The sequence below is a fragment of the Heloderma suspectum genome, chromosome 1 (genome assembly GCF_057233095.1).
Source record: "Heloderma suspectum isolate Gila_16-S chromosome 1, 16-S_ref, whole genome shotgun sequence".
In the NCBI taxonomy this organism is placed as follows: Eukaryota; Metazoa; Chordata; class Lepidosauria; order Squamata; family Helodermatidae; genus Heloderma; species Heloderma suspectum.
In genome coordinates, this window is record NC_139458.1 from 35,327,757 (window position 1) to 35,345,439 (window position 17,683).

General features: G+C 39.8%; 1 protein-coding gene across 1 annotated transcript in view; it reads left to right on the forward strand.

The window, feature by feature from the left end:
• Positions 1-17,683, forward strand: part of PPP4R3A (protein phosphatase 4 regulatory subunit 3A) — a 42,656-nt gene that overhangs the window by 14,925 nt on the left and 10,048 nt on the right. Inside the window, exons 5-13 of the mRNA XM_084840709.1 lie at positions 5,745-5,822; positions 5,906-6,022; positions 6,450-6,566; positions 10,113-10,244; positions 10,339-10,441; positions 11,295-11,453; positions 12,433-12,602; positions 14,148-14,290; positions 16,155-16,345. Coding sequence (XP_084696835.1) covers positions 5,745-5,822; positions 5,906-6,022; positions 6,450-6,566; positions 10,113-10,244; positions 10,339-10,441; positions 11,295-11,453; positions 12,433-12,602; positions 14,148-14,290; positions 16,155-16,345 — 1,210 coding nt within the window. The remainder of the gene's footprint in view (positions 1-5,744; positions 5,823-5,905; positions 6,023-6,449; positions 6,567-10,112; positions 10,245-10,338; positions 10,442-11,294; positions 11,454-12,432; positions 12,603-14,147; positions 14,291-16,154; positions 16,346-17,683) is intronic.

The window sequence follows — 17,683 nt, forward strand, 5'->3', positions numbered from 1 at the left end:
GCTCCAGGTGATTCTGAAGGAAAGTGATTACCTAGATTCATTCCAAACTGGATTCTGCCCTAGGTGTGGGAAGGAAAGAGCCTTGGTCACACTGGTGGATTACTTAAGTTGGGACTGGATGATGGGAGTCTTGGTCATACTCTTTGGGTTGCATTTGATCCCATTGATCATTATATCCTCCTATCCCAATTCTCTGGCCCGGGGTTTGGAAGCACAGTACTCAGTGGTTCTGCTCCTTCCTAGATGATTAGAAGGTAGTAGTGGGTAATTTCTGTCTTGCCCCATGGCCTTTGGATTATATGGTGCTACAGGGTTCCATCTTATCCCCAGCTACAGGGTTCCATCCCCAACATCTTTATGAGGCCACTAGGAGAAGTCTTCTAAAGGTTCAGGTTTCAATTTCATCAATATGCTGATGACACGCAGCTCTACTCTCTTTTCCATCCAAGGATTCCAGGGAGGCTGCGGAGTTCTTGAACAGGTGCCTGGAGTTAGTTCTGTAGTGGATAAGGGAGCCCAAGCTGAAACCTAATCCAGTAAGGCCATAGGGTTAGATGCTCTCTCCCCATTAGGGATGCACGCACACCTGTCCAATGTCTAATGAATATAAACCCTGCTTACCACTAGAGATGTAAAATTTCCAGAAATTTTGAAGCCATGGAAAAAGATGGAATTAGAGGGCGGGGGGAATAAGCAATACTTATTTTTTTTTAGCTCTCTCTATGGATCAGAAGTCACTTTGTTGCTTTGGTGCCCTCCAGATATTTTGGACTTCAGCTCCCATCAGCCTCAGGGAGCATGGCCAAGAGTTGGCAATGCTGGGCACTGTAGTCAGGAGCATCTGGAGGGCACCAGGTTGTGGGAGGTTGCTTTCAAAACATAAAGCAGCCTTTATGTTCCTAAAGTTACGTTATGTATAATTTGGTTTGCTGAAACATCATTATATTTAAAAACTTTTAATAGTAAACTCAGTTAGTAAATGTGTAATTATTGTCTGAATAAAATATACTTTAAAATTTAATATACCAAACATGATAATTTTATGAGCAAACCAAGTTATACACAGCATAGTTTAGGTTCCTCTTTTATGTCTGAGCAGAGGGAGCTTCAGCAAGTAGTCCCTGAAATGTATGAATCATCCTAGAAGCCAGAAGAAGCAGGAAGAACTGGCGACAGAGGAAGACTTGTGCATAGCATCTATTCCTGTTTGTAGGGACGTTTAAGGAAATTCTTAAACCTGTTCCTGTTTGTGGGATGGAGCTTAGGGAAATCTGATCTGAAGGGAAAGTTATTGAGATTTTATTTAGCTTGGAAAGATTTGGCGTAGGCATGGTAAGTAACCACATTTCATTTAAGAACCTTTAAACAACCTCAGCCTATTATTTGAAGAATGACATTTTATTCACGTTTGTAAATAATCTCCATTAATGAACATCTTTTTTTTTTTCATTTTGAAAGGTTGTCTCTCGTGGTAGTGTCAATCCCTTGCCTATTCCATAGGATCCAGGTTACTGAATTTATTTTAGGTAGAGATGGTTTATTCTAGTGGTAGAATTAAAAGGTTTTATAGCTGAAAGCATTCACTAGTGGTGATGTCTAATTGAGAATTTTATTAAAAGCTGTGGTAGTAAGTTCTATAGACCCAAGCCTCAAAGTTAATTAAAAAAAAAGAAAAGAAACCTAGGTGGGATAACCCACATACTGTTCCATCGCACCTGGTGATAGTGGTGGGATGACCTGCAGTGTTTTTTTCACATGTGGGTTTTAGATTAGAACTACATAAATTGGCTGCTACAGCATCTAACCAGAACAAGCCCAGAAACACAGGACTCTCTGGCACAAAACTCAAACTATCAAGAATGCACATTTTCTTCCATATTATGATATGGTGATTCTATTCACATGCTGGGAAACTGAGCATGTCTTGGAGCATCCCTAAATGGCTATCAGTAAAAGATACATTAGCGCAAGCATTGAAATAAGCAATGGAAGAAATAACTATGTTAGGAATCTTGTTGTTGTTCAGTCGTTCAGTCGTGTCCGACTCTTCGTGACCCCATGGACCATAGCACGCCAGGCCTTCCTGTCCTGCGCTCTCTCCCGGAGCGTGCTCAAGTTCATATTCATAGGAATCTTACAAAAAGCTAAAAAAAAAAAAATCCCCCCATGGCTTCATTATTTCCAGGCATTTTACATCTCTAGTCTTTTTATAAAAGTCTAGTTATTACATAGTTTTTAGAATTCATTTGTGGGGAGTAAAGGCTGTCTAACTATATAAACACCTTGTCTTAAATTCTAAAAGAAAATATTTCATAATCCAGAGCTGTTCAATTTTTCCAGTCGTTCAGAAAAAAACAAATGGTGCTTGAAAAAACAACAATGGGAAAAATGTCGTCCCCCCCCCCCCCGCCGCCTTTTTTCATTTTCCAGGGCCTTCACATCTCTACTTACCACATAAATGGGGGTGGGGAGGATTTCAGAACTAACATTCAGAACAGATGGAGTGAAAGGAGCAGGTACCTCACTAGAAATTATCTTGGTGATTATTGCAGAAGGTTTGTCTGGCAAGTAGAGCCAGTATTTGATACTAATATAAGTATCAAATACTGGGAGACTATAACTAGTTTTACTAGGGTGCTCAGGAAATAGCATGAGAATAAATATTGCTACACCATATGTTGAAAATAGCCATTTTCAAAACACTTCCGTATTTTGGGATTAATGAATGCAAGTAACAGAATAATTTTTAAAAAAATACTTCAGAAGTGTTTGTTATTATGAAACTTGTAGGTTTTTTAAAGTTCAACACATCACCATAACATTTTGTAATGTTACAAAAAACCAAGATTCAAATAAGATTCAATAAAACCAAGATTCATAATTTAAAAAAGAACAAGTGTATGATTCCTTTTAATCAAGAGTATGGTTCCTTTTAATCAAGAGTATGATTCCTTTTAATCAAAGGGGATATATGATTTTTCACATGTTGCAAAGGTTGGAATAAATAAATGGCACATTATAAGAAACCTACCAAAAGCTAAACTTGCTCTTTGAAAAAATTCAGAATGTAATGAATGACCTGTCTTTCCAGCCTGATAACAATCCTTGTAGAACTGCATGTGGGTGTGGTTCTTTTCATCACCTTCATTATTGCCTTCAATAATGTTGGAGATAATAATGTGATTATATTTACTAGAATAGGTGAAACATTCAAAATGGCCTCAAACAGGAGAGTTGATCAGGTAATGAAATATAATTTAACAAGGCCTGATGTAAAGTTTTATGCATGAGAAAGAATGAAATGCTGAGATTATAGTACAAAATGGGCAGGACAATCCTACTTGTAAATTCAGAGTGCTCCTATCTTGGAGCCTCTGATATAGCTTAAGCCCCAATTGGCTCATGCTGACAGGGCTGTCTTCTTGTTTGTGGGGTGTGGTTAACCTATTTCCCTCCCATTGCAAGCAATGGGAGGGAAAGTATTTACACCAGCTCCAGGGCTGGCATAAATAGCCTCCAAGTTGGGGACACCCCTGATCTATCAGCTTTTAACCTTTCCTGATGTTGGAACTCTGACATTGGTGAGGTAAGTGATGTGGAAATTTCTGTGTGCTGGATGGAGTATCTTCAGTCAGATCTCCTCTGAGGGAATCTCTCTCCCTCTCTTTCTCTCTCTGCCCTAGGAGGGGGAGATCCAGTATAACCCATTGCCTCCTAGGATGCCTTCCAGGGGCCATAGGATTACAACCAAGCTTAACTTCTTTTTTAAACAGAAGCTAGGACAAATATTTTAAATAAATGAACCTGTCGGTATGTGGTACTATGGTTCATGAGAGCCAAAGGTTTTTGCAGCTGTATTAATTGGAACATCACACTCATGGCTTGTGATGCAACATACAATTCAAGATTGGTATGGCTGCATTTGGAATAATGCAATTTTTGTGTGTACATTTCAAGGAATTATTTGGAAGACACCTGCAAAGATATGTACAGAAAGCAGATCATATTCCAAAAATATGAATATGTGAGCATAGCTATCCTAAAGGAAGTTAGAGGAAGTGTACTGATTGTTTTGCTAACATAAAAATATGTGAATAAACTTACAATCATATCCTCTTGACTGGCTACTTCCTAACTGTAACATGTATCTCCCCTGGTCCGTGTCTCATTTGGGACAGGCTTTTGATGTCTAGAGCTAAGCTGTGTAGTAACTGGTTTTATTATGATTCAGCATGATTTTAATTGATACGTTTTGTAAATATTGAGCCACTCAGTGTTAGGGGTGAGGGACAGGATAGGTTCAGAGGAGGATGTAAATACCTTGGTGGCAGAGACTTCTATGGTTGCTGTCTGTGGCTGTTCAGGTGAAAAAGTGTTCTTTATTTGTAAAACATGAACATTAAGTAAATAATTCCCAGTAACTTTCATTAGTACATGTTGCAGTATTGAACATTAAATCTACAAGGCATGTTAAGTGAGCAAGAAATTGTGAAATCACAGGGAAGAGGAATCATTTAGCATGACATGATTTCTGTGTTCGTTTCTGCAGGGCTTTTAACCTAGACTATGTAAATGCTTAGTTTGGGTGCTTGAAATATAGTGCAATGGATGACTTAAAATGTCTCAGTTGTGAGATATTTACTTAAACTGCTGCAGTTGAGCATTTTCATTTTTAAAATATTATCCTAGTGGCCAACTTAGCAGTATACTTGTATGATCTTGTGTTACTTTACTCATGTTTTTGACATGCAGTGATGATGATCTCTATATACGAAAGCGCGTATGTCACACAAATTGTGGTATGCATGCCTTTCTGTGCCACGAATACATGGATGGAGAAACTTATCCATGCAGTGGCTGCCTATCTGCACTCTTTCAGTGGAAAGGTAAGGGAGTTGTTGCACTGCACTTTAGACAGAGTGGTGTACATGCGTTTTCTACAAGAGATTTGTGAGAAGCAGTGCTATTCATATGTACCTGAAGTTGCCTAGAATTATGTGTGTCAGAAGAGTGGAATCGCAGTCCCTGGGCCTCCCAGGCCTACCCTTCTTCCATGTGTTGTATCTAAAGTTGGAGTGTGGTCTAGGAACACCGGAAGTGAACTTCCATAGTCCAAAATACATCGTGTGTTCCAAAATTACATCCAGAGTATGAACATAAGGAGAGAGGGAAAGGAGTGTGATCTCTCTTCCTGTTACACACTTTTATGCTTTTCTGCAGAGGTTATAAGATTTGTTACATAGGGTAATGGCTAGCCTCTGCATAGCCCTGTACATAGAACAGGAATTGATAAAACTCATAGAACCATTTTTTCCCTAGCTTTGACTTGATTTTAACTTGGTATTGATAGTTGAGCTTAAGGTAACATAGTTCTGAGGGATGGGCTAGGAAAAAGTGGTTTTAGATGGGAAACGTTATCAAAAGTGCATTTGCTGTTAAACTATGTAGATTTTTCAGATTGGCCATCAAGGCAATTCTTTCTGTGTAGTTTGCGAGTAAGTAGGTAAGTGAAATGTTGCTGATTGTGGGTGATAGCTCTGGCATCTAAAGTCAGTGGGAATTTGCACTTAAAGTGAGGCAAGATTTGCTTTATCATTGTTAAATACAGTGCATACCTGTGATGTACATCTTTGTCCCTTCAGCTGTTCCCATTTGCAATTGGAGCGTGAGTTGTAGAGGATATATTACAGATCTTTAGCTTTAATTTGTAGTTCTAAACAAAACGTGGGTGTTCTTTTTAATAGGAAGATGAAAGATTTTTGACAGACCTGTTTGCACAACTAACAGATGAAGCTACAGATGAGGAGAAAAGGCAAGAATTGGTAAGAATGTTTTAAAATGTGCTTTGTAAGGCAGTTGCTGCATTCTGTTTCTTGATAAATACAGCCCTTTTTCTGTGTTTCAGGTAAACTTCCTTAAAGAGTTTTGTGCATTTTCCCAAACATTACAACCCCAAAACAGAGATGCTTTTTTCAAAACGTTGTCTAATATGGGCATTCTTCCAGCACTAGAAGTCATCCTAGTAAGTTTCCAGAGTTTATTTTGAAACTTGCTCTGTTCAGCTTTCTATGGGTCCTCAGTATTCTAGTGATTAAATATTTGCAACTTTTTAATGTATCATTTTGGTCTAGTACTTTAGCTGCAGAAAATGTTTGATTACTTTTTTGGCTGATCATAGTCCAAGCAGGGAAATGGAAGAGGGTAGCACCTAAATACAGGAAAATAAAAACTGAGGCAAAGCCTCAAAAATGGTACAAAGATATGTAGGGAACTTTAATCACAGATTCAAAATACCCACTGCTTTTTAGTTTCAACCTTCCTCAGGCAAAGAATACAACTGAATAGAGTACTTCAGTAAGACATTTCACTAAAAGGTGAAACAATGAAATGTAGGTTTTAGACTGTGCTTTCCCACTATAGATACACAGTGTGTTTTTGTTTGACTTCAGGGTATGGATGATGCACAAGTGCGAAGTGCAGCTACTGATATATTCTCATATTTGGTTGAATATAATCCATCTATGGTACGAGAATTTGTCATGCAGGAAGCTCAGCAGAATGATGATGTAAGTAGGGGGCCTTTCATGCTCTTTTAAATTATATTTCCATTAATAATGAGTAACAAACGTCTTGTTGTACAAAATTGTTTTTAATTACTGAGGCATAGGGCAACACTAATGGCTGTGGAATTGTATAAATTTATGCCTTCCATTATTTTTACGTAACCTACAATTTTACCTAAATCACCTGCTGCAAACCGCAGTTTTCACACCAGGAGCTAGCCTTGGGAAAATATAGTCCCTCCCCCTCCCCTGCACACATTTTCCTCTTCCTTCCTTTATCAGCCTTAACTGTGGTTCATTGTTACATCAACACTGGCACTAACCATTGTTAATACTAACCAGGCTTTCTCTTCATCAATATTTGCAAATCCTATCTCTTAATTCCTGGTTAATTTGGGAATCCTACTTACCATTGACTGTCATTAGCATTGGCATGAATATAACACTAAAACAGTTTTGTAAATAAACCTGCAAAATTGTTTTAAAGAGGTTGTCAGAGGGGGAATACAGTACTCCTTTCCTCCTCCCCCTTTTATGAGTGAAAAGTGGGCTAGTAAAAATTTGCCTCCACGCCCAATATAGGGCTGCCAGAGGTATAGATGAAGTGCTCCATCCCTTCCTTTAGCAGTCTCCTTGGTTTCTGTGCTGGGTGTGGAGGAGGCAAAGCACCCTGCTCCATATCCAGCATAGATACACAAGGGACTGCCACAGAGAGATCTGTCTCTTCCACAGCTCATAGTCCATTCACATGTATATAATTCCTTGCTGGCTGTGGTGACCATGTGTGTGGTAAAATACAAGGCTGTACTAAAATAACATTAAAGCAATCAAGGGAGGGGGAGTCATCCCAGAGGAAGAGAGAGAAAGCCAGTATTACGTCAACACTGGACCATTGTCTTAGGACTGGTTCACATAGTTATTTGCCACCAATTATCCCTTTACATGATAAAGAAATAACTGCAAAATACGTCCTTAGCTACAGTTTGTGTGAAGAAATAAAGAGTGCAGTTTTTCTGTAACATGCAGTTCGGAGCATATTGTACTAGCAATTGTCTCATATCAACACAAATGGGCTTGTTCCAGTCTCTTACTCATTTTATTTTTATTTTACTTACTGCATTTCTATACTGTCCAATAGTCAAAAACTTCTGGGCAGTTCACCCAAAATATACAATATAAAAACAAAGCAATGTAAAACCCTTAACATTTAAAACAACAAAATAAAATCAGAGTAAAACAGTAGAAAGAACCAGCAGTGCAAAATCTAAAAAGCATTAACACTGTTTTAAAAAGCTAAAAAGCTGACTAAAAAGTTTGGGAGCATAAAAAGGTTTTCACCTGGCACTGAGCAGAGTACAATATAGACACCGAGTGAGCCTCTCTGGGGAGGGTATTTCAGAACTGGGGTGCCACCAGTGAAAAGGCCCTCTTAGTAGTCACTTCATTTTTTGGGTGCTCCTGGAGGAGGGCCACTGAAGATCATAGAATTATAGAATAGTAGGGTTGGAAGGGGCCTATAAGACCATCAAGTCCAACCCCATGCTCAGATTATTTTAGGGTTCATGCAGGTATATATGGGAGGAGATGATCCTTCAGGTACTCTGGCCCTGAGTTGTTTAGGGGTTTAAAGCTTAATTACCAGCACTTTGAATTGGGCCCAGAAGTGGACTGGAAGCCAGTGGCACTGGCATAATATGATTGTATAGGCCAGTTCCTGTTAACAGTCTTGCTGCCCTATTTTGTACCAGCTGACGTTTCCAGATCATTTTCAAAGGCAGCCTCACATATAACTCACTGCAGTAATCCAGTGAGATGTTATCATTGAATAACTGTCACTAGGCTACCTCTATCCAGAAAATTCTTAGTTGGTGTATCAGCCTAAACTGATAAAAGGTGCTCTGCGTGACCGAGACCACCTGTGCCTCCAGTGACAATACTGGATCCAAAAGCTTGTCTGGATTGAGTCTCAGCTTATATGCCCTCACTCCAGGCAGTAATTCAGAACATTCACTGCCTCACCTGGATTTGATGAAAAGTGGGGAGGGAGTTGGGTGTAATCTCAGGCCACATCTCCAGACAACCTCTCCCAGCGATTTCATGTAGATCGTGTTAAACAAGGGGATAAAACAGAGTTTTGTGGAACGACATAGCACAACTGCCAAGAGACAAAGTAATGATCACCCAACGACATCTTCTGGAAATGGCCATCTAACCATAACTGCTGCAGTGCAGTATCTCCAGCACCCAGCCCAGATGGCTTATCCAGAAGGATGCCATGGTTGGTGGTATCAAAAGCCACTGAAAGCTCCAAGGGAATCAACAGGGTTCTCATGACATGTTATGATAAGACATACGACACAACTGGGGTAAGGGTTAGGGTCAATAATGTAGTTACACCAAAGCATTCATTTTTATTTAAACCCAATTTTAGCAGTTTTATTTAAACCAAATTTTATCACTAATATGGGGCTGTCTCCAAAGGTGTGGAAACGTCCTTCCAGTCATGTAAAGTGGTCCCCAGAATTCTACTGACTTCCCCATCCCACTGAAGCCCCTGACCGCATCCTATGCTGCTCTAGAAGGTCCTCTGACTCTTGAGCTGGGGTTATTTTCCCCCGGGGTGGCTGAAGGGAGAAGAAAAGTCGCATGTTGCTTCTCTGGATTCAACGACTTATCTGTGCCTAAGCTTATAATAAATACTGGAATTTTAATACCTTGCCATTTTTACAAAATCAAATGTAAAACACTTTTCTATTTATTTCACCACCACCACCGCCACCCCAATTTTAGTGTATATCGCTTGTAATGGAGCTTCAGTGCATGACTTGGGTTCTGCACTTAATTAAGTGATTGTGGATCATCTGTCATGGCACTGCATGGTTTGATCTTCTCCATGTGCATGTCCCTCTTGCCTCCTTCACAGAGCAAGTACTGGAGAGAAACTATTGCAGCTGTTGCTCGGAACCTTGTCCTCTCTATTCTCTGAATGGGAGAAGGCGAGGAAACTTCATGCCAGGCCAGTGATGCTCCTATTAAGAACATCCTGCTAGTTTGTGCTCAGCAACAGGATGATGCAGAATATCTCTGCCTTTTTCGGAGTTGGATTTGTTGAGAAAATGCAGAGAAACTTGATGTATTATAACCTCGCTTACCTCTTCATAAGTAGGCAGCACTCTGGCAGTTCCCTACTCCTCAAGGGTAGTGATGTGTGCATTGGAATTTAAAAAATACAGTTACCCTATCTTTAAGTCTTTTGCCAGTATCCACATAGCTGCTTCAGATATACCCAAGGATGTGTATGTATCCTATGGGATTTTAGATATCCCATCCCCCCTCGGACAGCAGACTGTCCTGTGTCTTTTGAAATCCCCCCTCCCCCAGTTTCAGAAGTGCTTTACTATGCATCATGAGTGCCTGCTGTTACAGAAATACAAGTCCACAGCTCCATCTGATGCACAAATCCAAGCCTTTATCTGGAATTGCCTATTGGTGCATTGCCTCTTAATTGTGACTAACCTTTTTGGTGTTTTAATTCTATTTTTAAACCAGGATATCTTACTCATTAACCTCATCATAGAACACATGATTTGTGATACAGATCCTGAACTTGGAGGAGCAGTCCAGTTGATGGGTCTCTTGCGCACCTTGGTGGATCCAGAAAATATGCTAGCTACTGCCAATGTAAGCAAACATTTGTAGTTATATATATTTTCTGTTGTTAAAGCACTTAGGTTAATATGCATTAAGTATGATTTCACTTCTTTTTATTCCATAGAAAACAGAAAAGACAGAATTCTTGGGGTTCTTTTACAAACATTGTATGCATGTCCTGACTGCACCTTTATTGGCCAATACTACAGAAGAAAAACCTAGCAAAGGTGAGTGTTGCAGAATCTCTTGCACTGTGAGTTCATAACTAGAAAAATGACAGGTGGAACCTGTGTACAAGAAGGAGTTCTGTATCGCAAGGTCTGCTGCGGGCACATCACCCTGTTGCATCCCTATCAATAAAATCCAGATCACTTATTTTACGGGATGACGGGCAGGTTTTATCTTAACCACATAGGTGTTTCAAGTACAGCACTTTTTATCCCCCCATAATGGTGAATGACAATTATTCAGGTATATGTGGAAATTAAAAGGCTGTACTTAGGGACATAAATGGTATCTGGGCTTGCTCTGCTCCCTGCTGATGAGCTTTATTCCAGCCACTGGGAATCATCCCTTTACCTAAGTGCATAGCCCTGCTTCTAGAAAATGTGGTCTGGGCACAAGGCAGGTGGGAGGTCACTGGATGCTTGCATGGAAGGCACTTAAGTGTATGTGTCTTACTGTGCTATGGCTGATGATACAGCTACACAGCTTGCCTTCCATATGCACAAATGAGGTTGGATTTTTCTGTATTCATGTATATGCTCCTTGTAAAAGGCACCAAGCACTACAAGTATATCTTTCTCCACTAGTAAAAGAACTAAAGACATTCATGGAAAGAAAAACGTTAAAAGCTAAGTAGTGATTTATCTGTGGTAGTAGATTCAGCTGGCATGTCTACTTTGTATGCTCAACAAACAAGAGAAAATTAAATAGCTCAACCTGGCATTTCTTTTTATTATTTATGCTTGACTGTTGCAGGAAGTAAATTGGAAAATACATAAAAAGTGTATATTTGTGTTTATCAAAAACCATAAATAAAATGTGCATCAGCAAATATATTAATTGTTTTATTTTTAGATGACTTTCAGACAGCCCAGCTATTGGCCTTGATATTGGAGTTACTAACTTTCTGTGTAGAACATCATACGTATCATATAAAGAACTACATTATTAACAAGGATATCCTTCGAAGAGTGCTAGTTCTGATGGCTTCAAAGCATGCTTTCTTGGCCCTATGTGAGTATGACACAGTATCAAGATGTCTCATGAGATTTTTGCAGACCTAGCCACCCCTTTTTAAATTATGAAATAAAATATGAAAAAGCATGACCCGTTAGAAGCCTTATCTTGACCACCTTAATCTCCATGCTACCACTCTTTACTAAAGCAGAATGTTCTACAGAAGAAGAAGAAAAGTGTTGTAGAGTATTTTTAGATCTTCTGTCATCCTAGGTGGGCATTGACAGTAGTGCTTTGTTAAGCAGCAGTTCAAGCCATGCTGCAAAAAAAAAATAAAAATCAGTGTGAATATAAAAGGTTGAATACAATGAAATTTCCAGGAATGTACAGGAATTGGGTGTTTACCTGTAAACAGACAATATAGAGACTTACCTGGTGCTTCTGCGTGAGGCAGGCCTGGTAATGGGCTAAGCTCAGCCCTGCACATTCCTAAGGTGGTTATGTGGAGCTGCTGTCTGTCTGAACCAAGACATCTGACTTTTTTACTACTGTAATCTGTAATACAGTCACTTCTCTCTTTTTTATAATGTGTTATTGAGTGCTGCATCTTCTGCATAATACTGTGGTCATCCTTCATTGGTATATTCCCGGTTCTGACACATCTTCACTATCGCTGTTTCCTTTTTGATATGTTCTTGCATTGATTGAAATCAAATTGTGTCATCAAATGATTGGATTCCCCCTCCCACCTGCAGGCCCTTTGCCCTCCCAAAATTGCTCTGGAGGGTTGGGTGACTCTCCAGAGCAGATTTTAGGGGTGCATGGAGGGCTGCATGGTGGTGGAGAAGACAGGAAAATTCTGCTTACACAATGTTGAATGTTGCCCATTATATATATTTTTTTCTCATTCATGAGTTGTGAGAAACTTCAGGGATCATGACCCATGGACTGTTCTGTTAAAGTTGAAATCTTGAAGGTGTTTGTTTTTCAAAAGCAATGTGAAAATAGTTTTTAAATAATATTTTTTCTTCATTAGGTGCCCTGCGTTTTAAAAGAAAGATAATTGGTTTGAAAGATGAATTCTACAACCGCTATATAATGAAAAGTTTTTTGTTTGAACCGGTGGTCAAAGCATTTCTCAACAATGGATCCCGCTATAATCTGATGAACTCTGCTATTATAGAGATGTTTGAATTCATTAGAGTGGTGAGTGCCTCTTTCTAGAAAGAGGGTTGAAGCTGACACTGGCGGGGATGCCAAAGTGTCGAAACAGTATATTAAATCTGGGAGTATACAAGAAAGAGTTAAAAATACACATCTAAGTACCTTCTTAGAAAGAAATGGATAAAGAAACAAGAAAGAAGGTTTACAGAGCAAGATGAGAGGAAGCTCTGTACCTGTTCTTGGACATACTGAGTTGTAGGTAGTGATCCATCCAGGCAAAAATGAATACTGCTAGTAAGAGTTGATGGGTGTTTCCATCATAGTGATGGAATCATGAGAAGAGATACTGATCCTTATGGGGAGGAATTCATGGACAGTCTTACTCAGAATTAGGATTTAAGTAGGTCTATCCAGTAATACCTCACTAATACAGTGTGTCAGGATACTGAGATATTATTTTTGAATTTATAAATATATAAGGATGGAAAAATGGAAATCCACAAATTTTACAGGGAGCAGAAGGTTGTATCCAGTCCCCTACCACAAAATAGGATCCCCCAAACAATCCAAATCTAGATTGTGGGGTAAATAAGATGCAGCACATAGACATTAGTTTCAGTGAACACAGAAGAAAACCCTTCCCTGACATCCTGTAACAGTGTTTCTGTAACAGTGGACCACTGCTGAACAATAAGGAGAAAACTTTTTGGAGATGGAAACGTGCCCTGGAACTTGGCGCAACTTTTTTTAATGCAAACTTATAATCATTTTTTTAAAATGTAGCAACAGTTCTGAAACAGAAGTGTTTTGAGCAGAAGTGAAATTAACATGTTCTGGCTACTGTATTTGACTGGGCATCCTGCTCAAAGAGTAGAAGAGTATTTAACTGTGAGCTGATTCTGACAGTACACCACTGGCAATCTTTCACATGCACACACAATTCCTGATCACACAAGTGATCGCACAAGCTCACATGGGTAGCATGTCCCATCAAAATGAGATCACAGCACGTCTTCCATGAAATATAAAATTGCAAGTTGCAACTTTCAGTTCATGGAACAAAAGTGGCAATATTACAAGAGTTATAGAGCAAACATGCTTACCTTGGACTAAGACCACTGAACTTAGTGGGGTTGCTTCTACATAGACATGTATAGGATTGCACTTTTGCTTTTGTGTATCATCAGAACCAATTGAATTATAGGCCTTGCTCTGGCTTGGACCTACAGAATTTAAATGACATTTTCAGAACAATGTTCACACAAAGATTTTGTTCAAATAATAACTTTTCAGTCTGTTTACTATTTCTGTAACTACTAATAGCATTTAGCATTAACAGCACATCAGGGACTGACAGAAACATGTTCCTTCCTAAAAATAATTATTTTGACTTCCACTTACTGCATTTTCTGTTGTGACAGCCATATTTAACCTCATGGTGCTTAGCTAGGTGTATGAATGAAAGACTGACTGATCACTGAACAAACTAGATTAAATCCCTTACACTTTTGAGAATAAATCTTTATGGCTTTTCTATGCGTTTACCTTTTAACATTTTTAACTGGGAAAAATAACTTTATTTTCTAGGAAGACATAAAATCCTTAACAGCTCATGTAATTGAGAATTACTGGAAAGCACTAGAAGATGTAGATTATGTGCAGACATTCAAAGGTTTGAAATTGCGTTATGAACAACAAAGAGAAAGACAAGATAATCCCAAACTTGACAGGTTAGTGTACACTGAAATTGTTATTGGCTCTCTCATAAACAGTTTTCCTCTTGAGGAGAAACTAGTGGGGGAAAAATGAACAGTACAGTTTGGTTCTGTTGCTCAGATGTCTGCTTTTAATGGTCAGCTGACTTTTTTTTTTTTTTTAACGAAGAGCATAAGTGGGGCTGTAACAGCCATTGTACTTGGAAGGATCCTTTAATTTAAAAAGCACATTGGGATTATACATCGAATACACATTTCCATACAGTTGACGCAAATAAATTTTCTAAATGGATGTCTGTAACACAAATACGCATTTCCCAATGCCAAAAAAGCCATAAAGCCCTGGAACCTATTCTGTAATTCAGTGCTAGGTAGGGCTAAAATAGTGTACTATCGGCTTACAAGCTGGATAATGCAGGTGTAAGTTGTATCTGTATCAAAGTTGTCAGATCACCTGGAAGATTTTCTCTTGCATCCTTGATACTGCAGCTAAGACTCAGCAAGGGCAATGGGACTGCTTGTGAGTAAGTTTGTATAACTGCACCCCCATCAACTGTTAAGCACAACATCTTGACCAACTTCATTCTCATGAAGAATTCATTCTTTCAGACTGGTTCTGTTGATATCTCCAAGTCTAACTTCTGTGAAGAGGGCAACATCCCCACCCCTCACCACAGAAACAACAGCAACCAAGCATATGCATTGATACTTGGTATTTGTCCAAATATATACATGAATTCTTGCATTCATCCCTTTTGGTCATTGGTTAATGTTGGCCGAGAGGGTGTGCTTATGTTTGAAGGAGATGCTCACAATGGCACACAAGGTATCTGTGATAATAATGCCATCAATGAAGGAGCATGTCTAGCCTGTGCATCAAGGATTTATTGGAAACATGTTAAAATATCTCAAGTTTTTATTTTTTAAAAAATCTGAAATGTACATTGGGCCTGTTCGTACAACATGACAGCCCACCATGGCTTATTTAACCCACAGTGAGGCTGCAGGGTGTGTGCACCTGCCGTTTTGAATATGCAAGGGCTCAGTGGTTCTCATGGCATGCAAACCTGGTGAGCGTGGATTGTGTGAGGGTTAAACAACCCTCATAAAGTCCATGGTCTGTGTTAAGGTTATGCAAGGGTTGTTTAATCCTCGTGTAACCCATGCTCACCAGGTTTGCACAACACTACAACCCCCGAGTGGGGGCTGGATATGTAACTTCCTGCCCACGGGCACCACAGCTCATAATGGGTTAAATAACCCATGACAAGCTGCAGTGTGTTGTCCAAACCTAGTCATTGTGAAGCTCCATGTACTCTTATATTTTCTGCAATTAAATATTTTAAAAGGTGTAGTTTATTTTTTTTATTTATTACACTTCTATACTGCCAGACAGTTGTACTGATTTTCTCAGAAGTAGTCCCATTAACCTCAGTGTGTCTTAGGTGCTCTTTGTAGGCTGTGAAACAGTGTTCCTTGGGTGATTTGCAAACTTTGATATGCCTACAAATTTCACCTACAATATGCAGCTAGTGACCGGAAGTGCATTTATTTTTGCATGAATCTCCTGCACTAGGAAATCAGATCAGAGAGGAGAGAAATAAAAAGGCACAGAAACAGTGTCAGGCACATACATATATGCACACTCTTCATCTCATCTTGATGTACATGCGGTTTTAGCGTAATATTAAAACACGTACATATATAGTTATTTTTCTAGTGTGTTGCATTCTAAAAAAAACCCTTCCTTTTGGGGATTATATTATGTAGATGTGTGTGAGAAATCCAAGGGTTTCACTGCTTTTCTCTTTGTTTTTAAGCTCCCACCTTTTAAACAGTGTACACTTATAACCTACTTGAAAAAAATCCTTTTCCATAGCATGCGTTCCATCTTGAGAAATCATAGATATAGGAGGGACGCAAGGACCTTGGAAGACGAGGAAGAGATGTGGTTTAACACTGATGAAGATGATATAGAAGATGGAGAAGCAGTGGTGCCACCCTCTGACAAAAGTAAAAATGATGAAGACATTATGGATCCTATAAGTAAATTTATGGAAAGAAAAAAATGTAAGTAACTGAAAGAACACATTTCAAGTTTAAGAAGATTTACAGAGCAATCCTAACCAACAGATCTGGCTGGTGGGAGTTAGGATGGGGTGGACAAGCCCCTCCTCTGGTGTAGGGGACCTCCATCAGCAGAGAGAAGCATGTCCACCTGAGAGACCCAGTTGCATCCATGGAAAGCTTTCAACAGGAGGGAAACTGAAAATAAATCCAATACCACAGACAGGAAAACATTAAGTCTGACCTGGTTGGCGTGAGCCGGCAGGCTTTGGAAGCAGTAGAAGAGCCACTGCTCCACTCCACCCAACCATGACTCCATTTAGGATTGCTCTCTTAAGTCCAGTATTGGGGTAGCTTTCAATGCATACACATCTAGGTTTTAGATCAAAGGCCAGTGCAGAACTAACACTCATGATCTGTACCCATGATTAAGAGACTAGGCCATAGGATTTTTTCTCCAGAACAAATCCGTTCTTGTCCTCCTTTTGGCTTTTACCCTAGCTGTTGCTTACATTGGCACTACATTTAGTTATGATTAATGCTAACCTGGCTTTGTTGTTATAGCTTTAAACCCTACTTGAGAGAGTTGTGGCAGAGCAAATGCAGGTGCTCCTGGAGAATACTAGTTATCTAGATCCATTCCAGTCTGGGTTTCAATCTGATTATGGTACTTGGTCGCCCTGATGGATGACCTTTATCGAGGGAGGAATAGAGGGAGTGCAACCCTGTTAATAGAGGGAGGGAGGAATAGAGGGAGTGTTAACCCTGGTAACTATTCCTCGACCCCTTGGCAGTTAAGCTATGGGGTGCAGCAGGGTACCATCTCGTTCCCAATGTTGTTTAACAGCTATATGAAGCTGCTAGAGCAGTTATTAGGGGATTTGGAGCTAAATGCCATCACTGTGCTGATGATATGCAGCTCTGTCTCCCTGTGACATCTCAGGAGAGGATGTGCAAGTCCTGGATCATTGCCTAGACTCAGTAATGGGCTGGATGAGGGCCAGTAAAATGAAGCTGAATCCTGGCAAGATGGAAGCCCTGTGGGTGAGTGGTTTCCCAGGTCCGGGAGATAGGCTCATAGCCTGTTCTGGATGGGGTTGCACTCCTCCTGAGAGATCAGGTCCATAGTCTGGGGGTACTCCTAGACCCATCATTGTCGCTGGAGGCCCAAGTGGCCATGGTGGCTAGGTATGCCTTTTACCAGCTTCAGCTGGCTCGCCAGCTATGGCCTCTCCTGGGCAGGGATAGCTTGACCACGGTGGTACAGGCATTAGCAACCTCAAGACTGGATTACTGCAATGTGCTCTATGTGGGGCTGCCCTGAAAGCTGGAGCTAGTGCA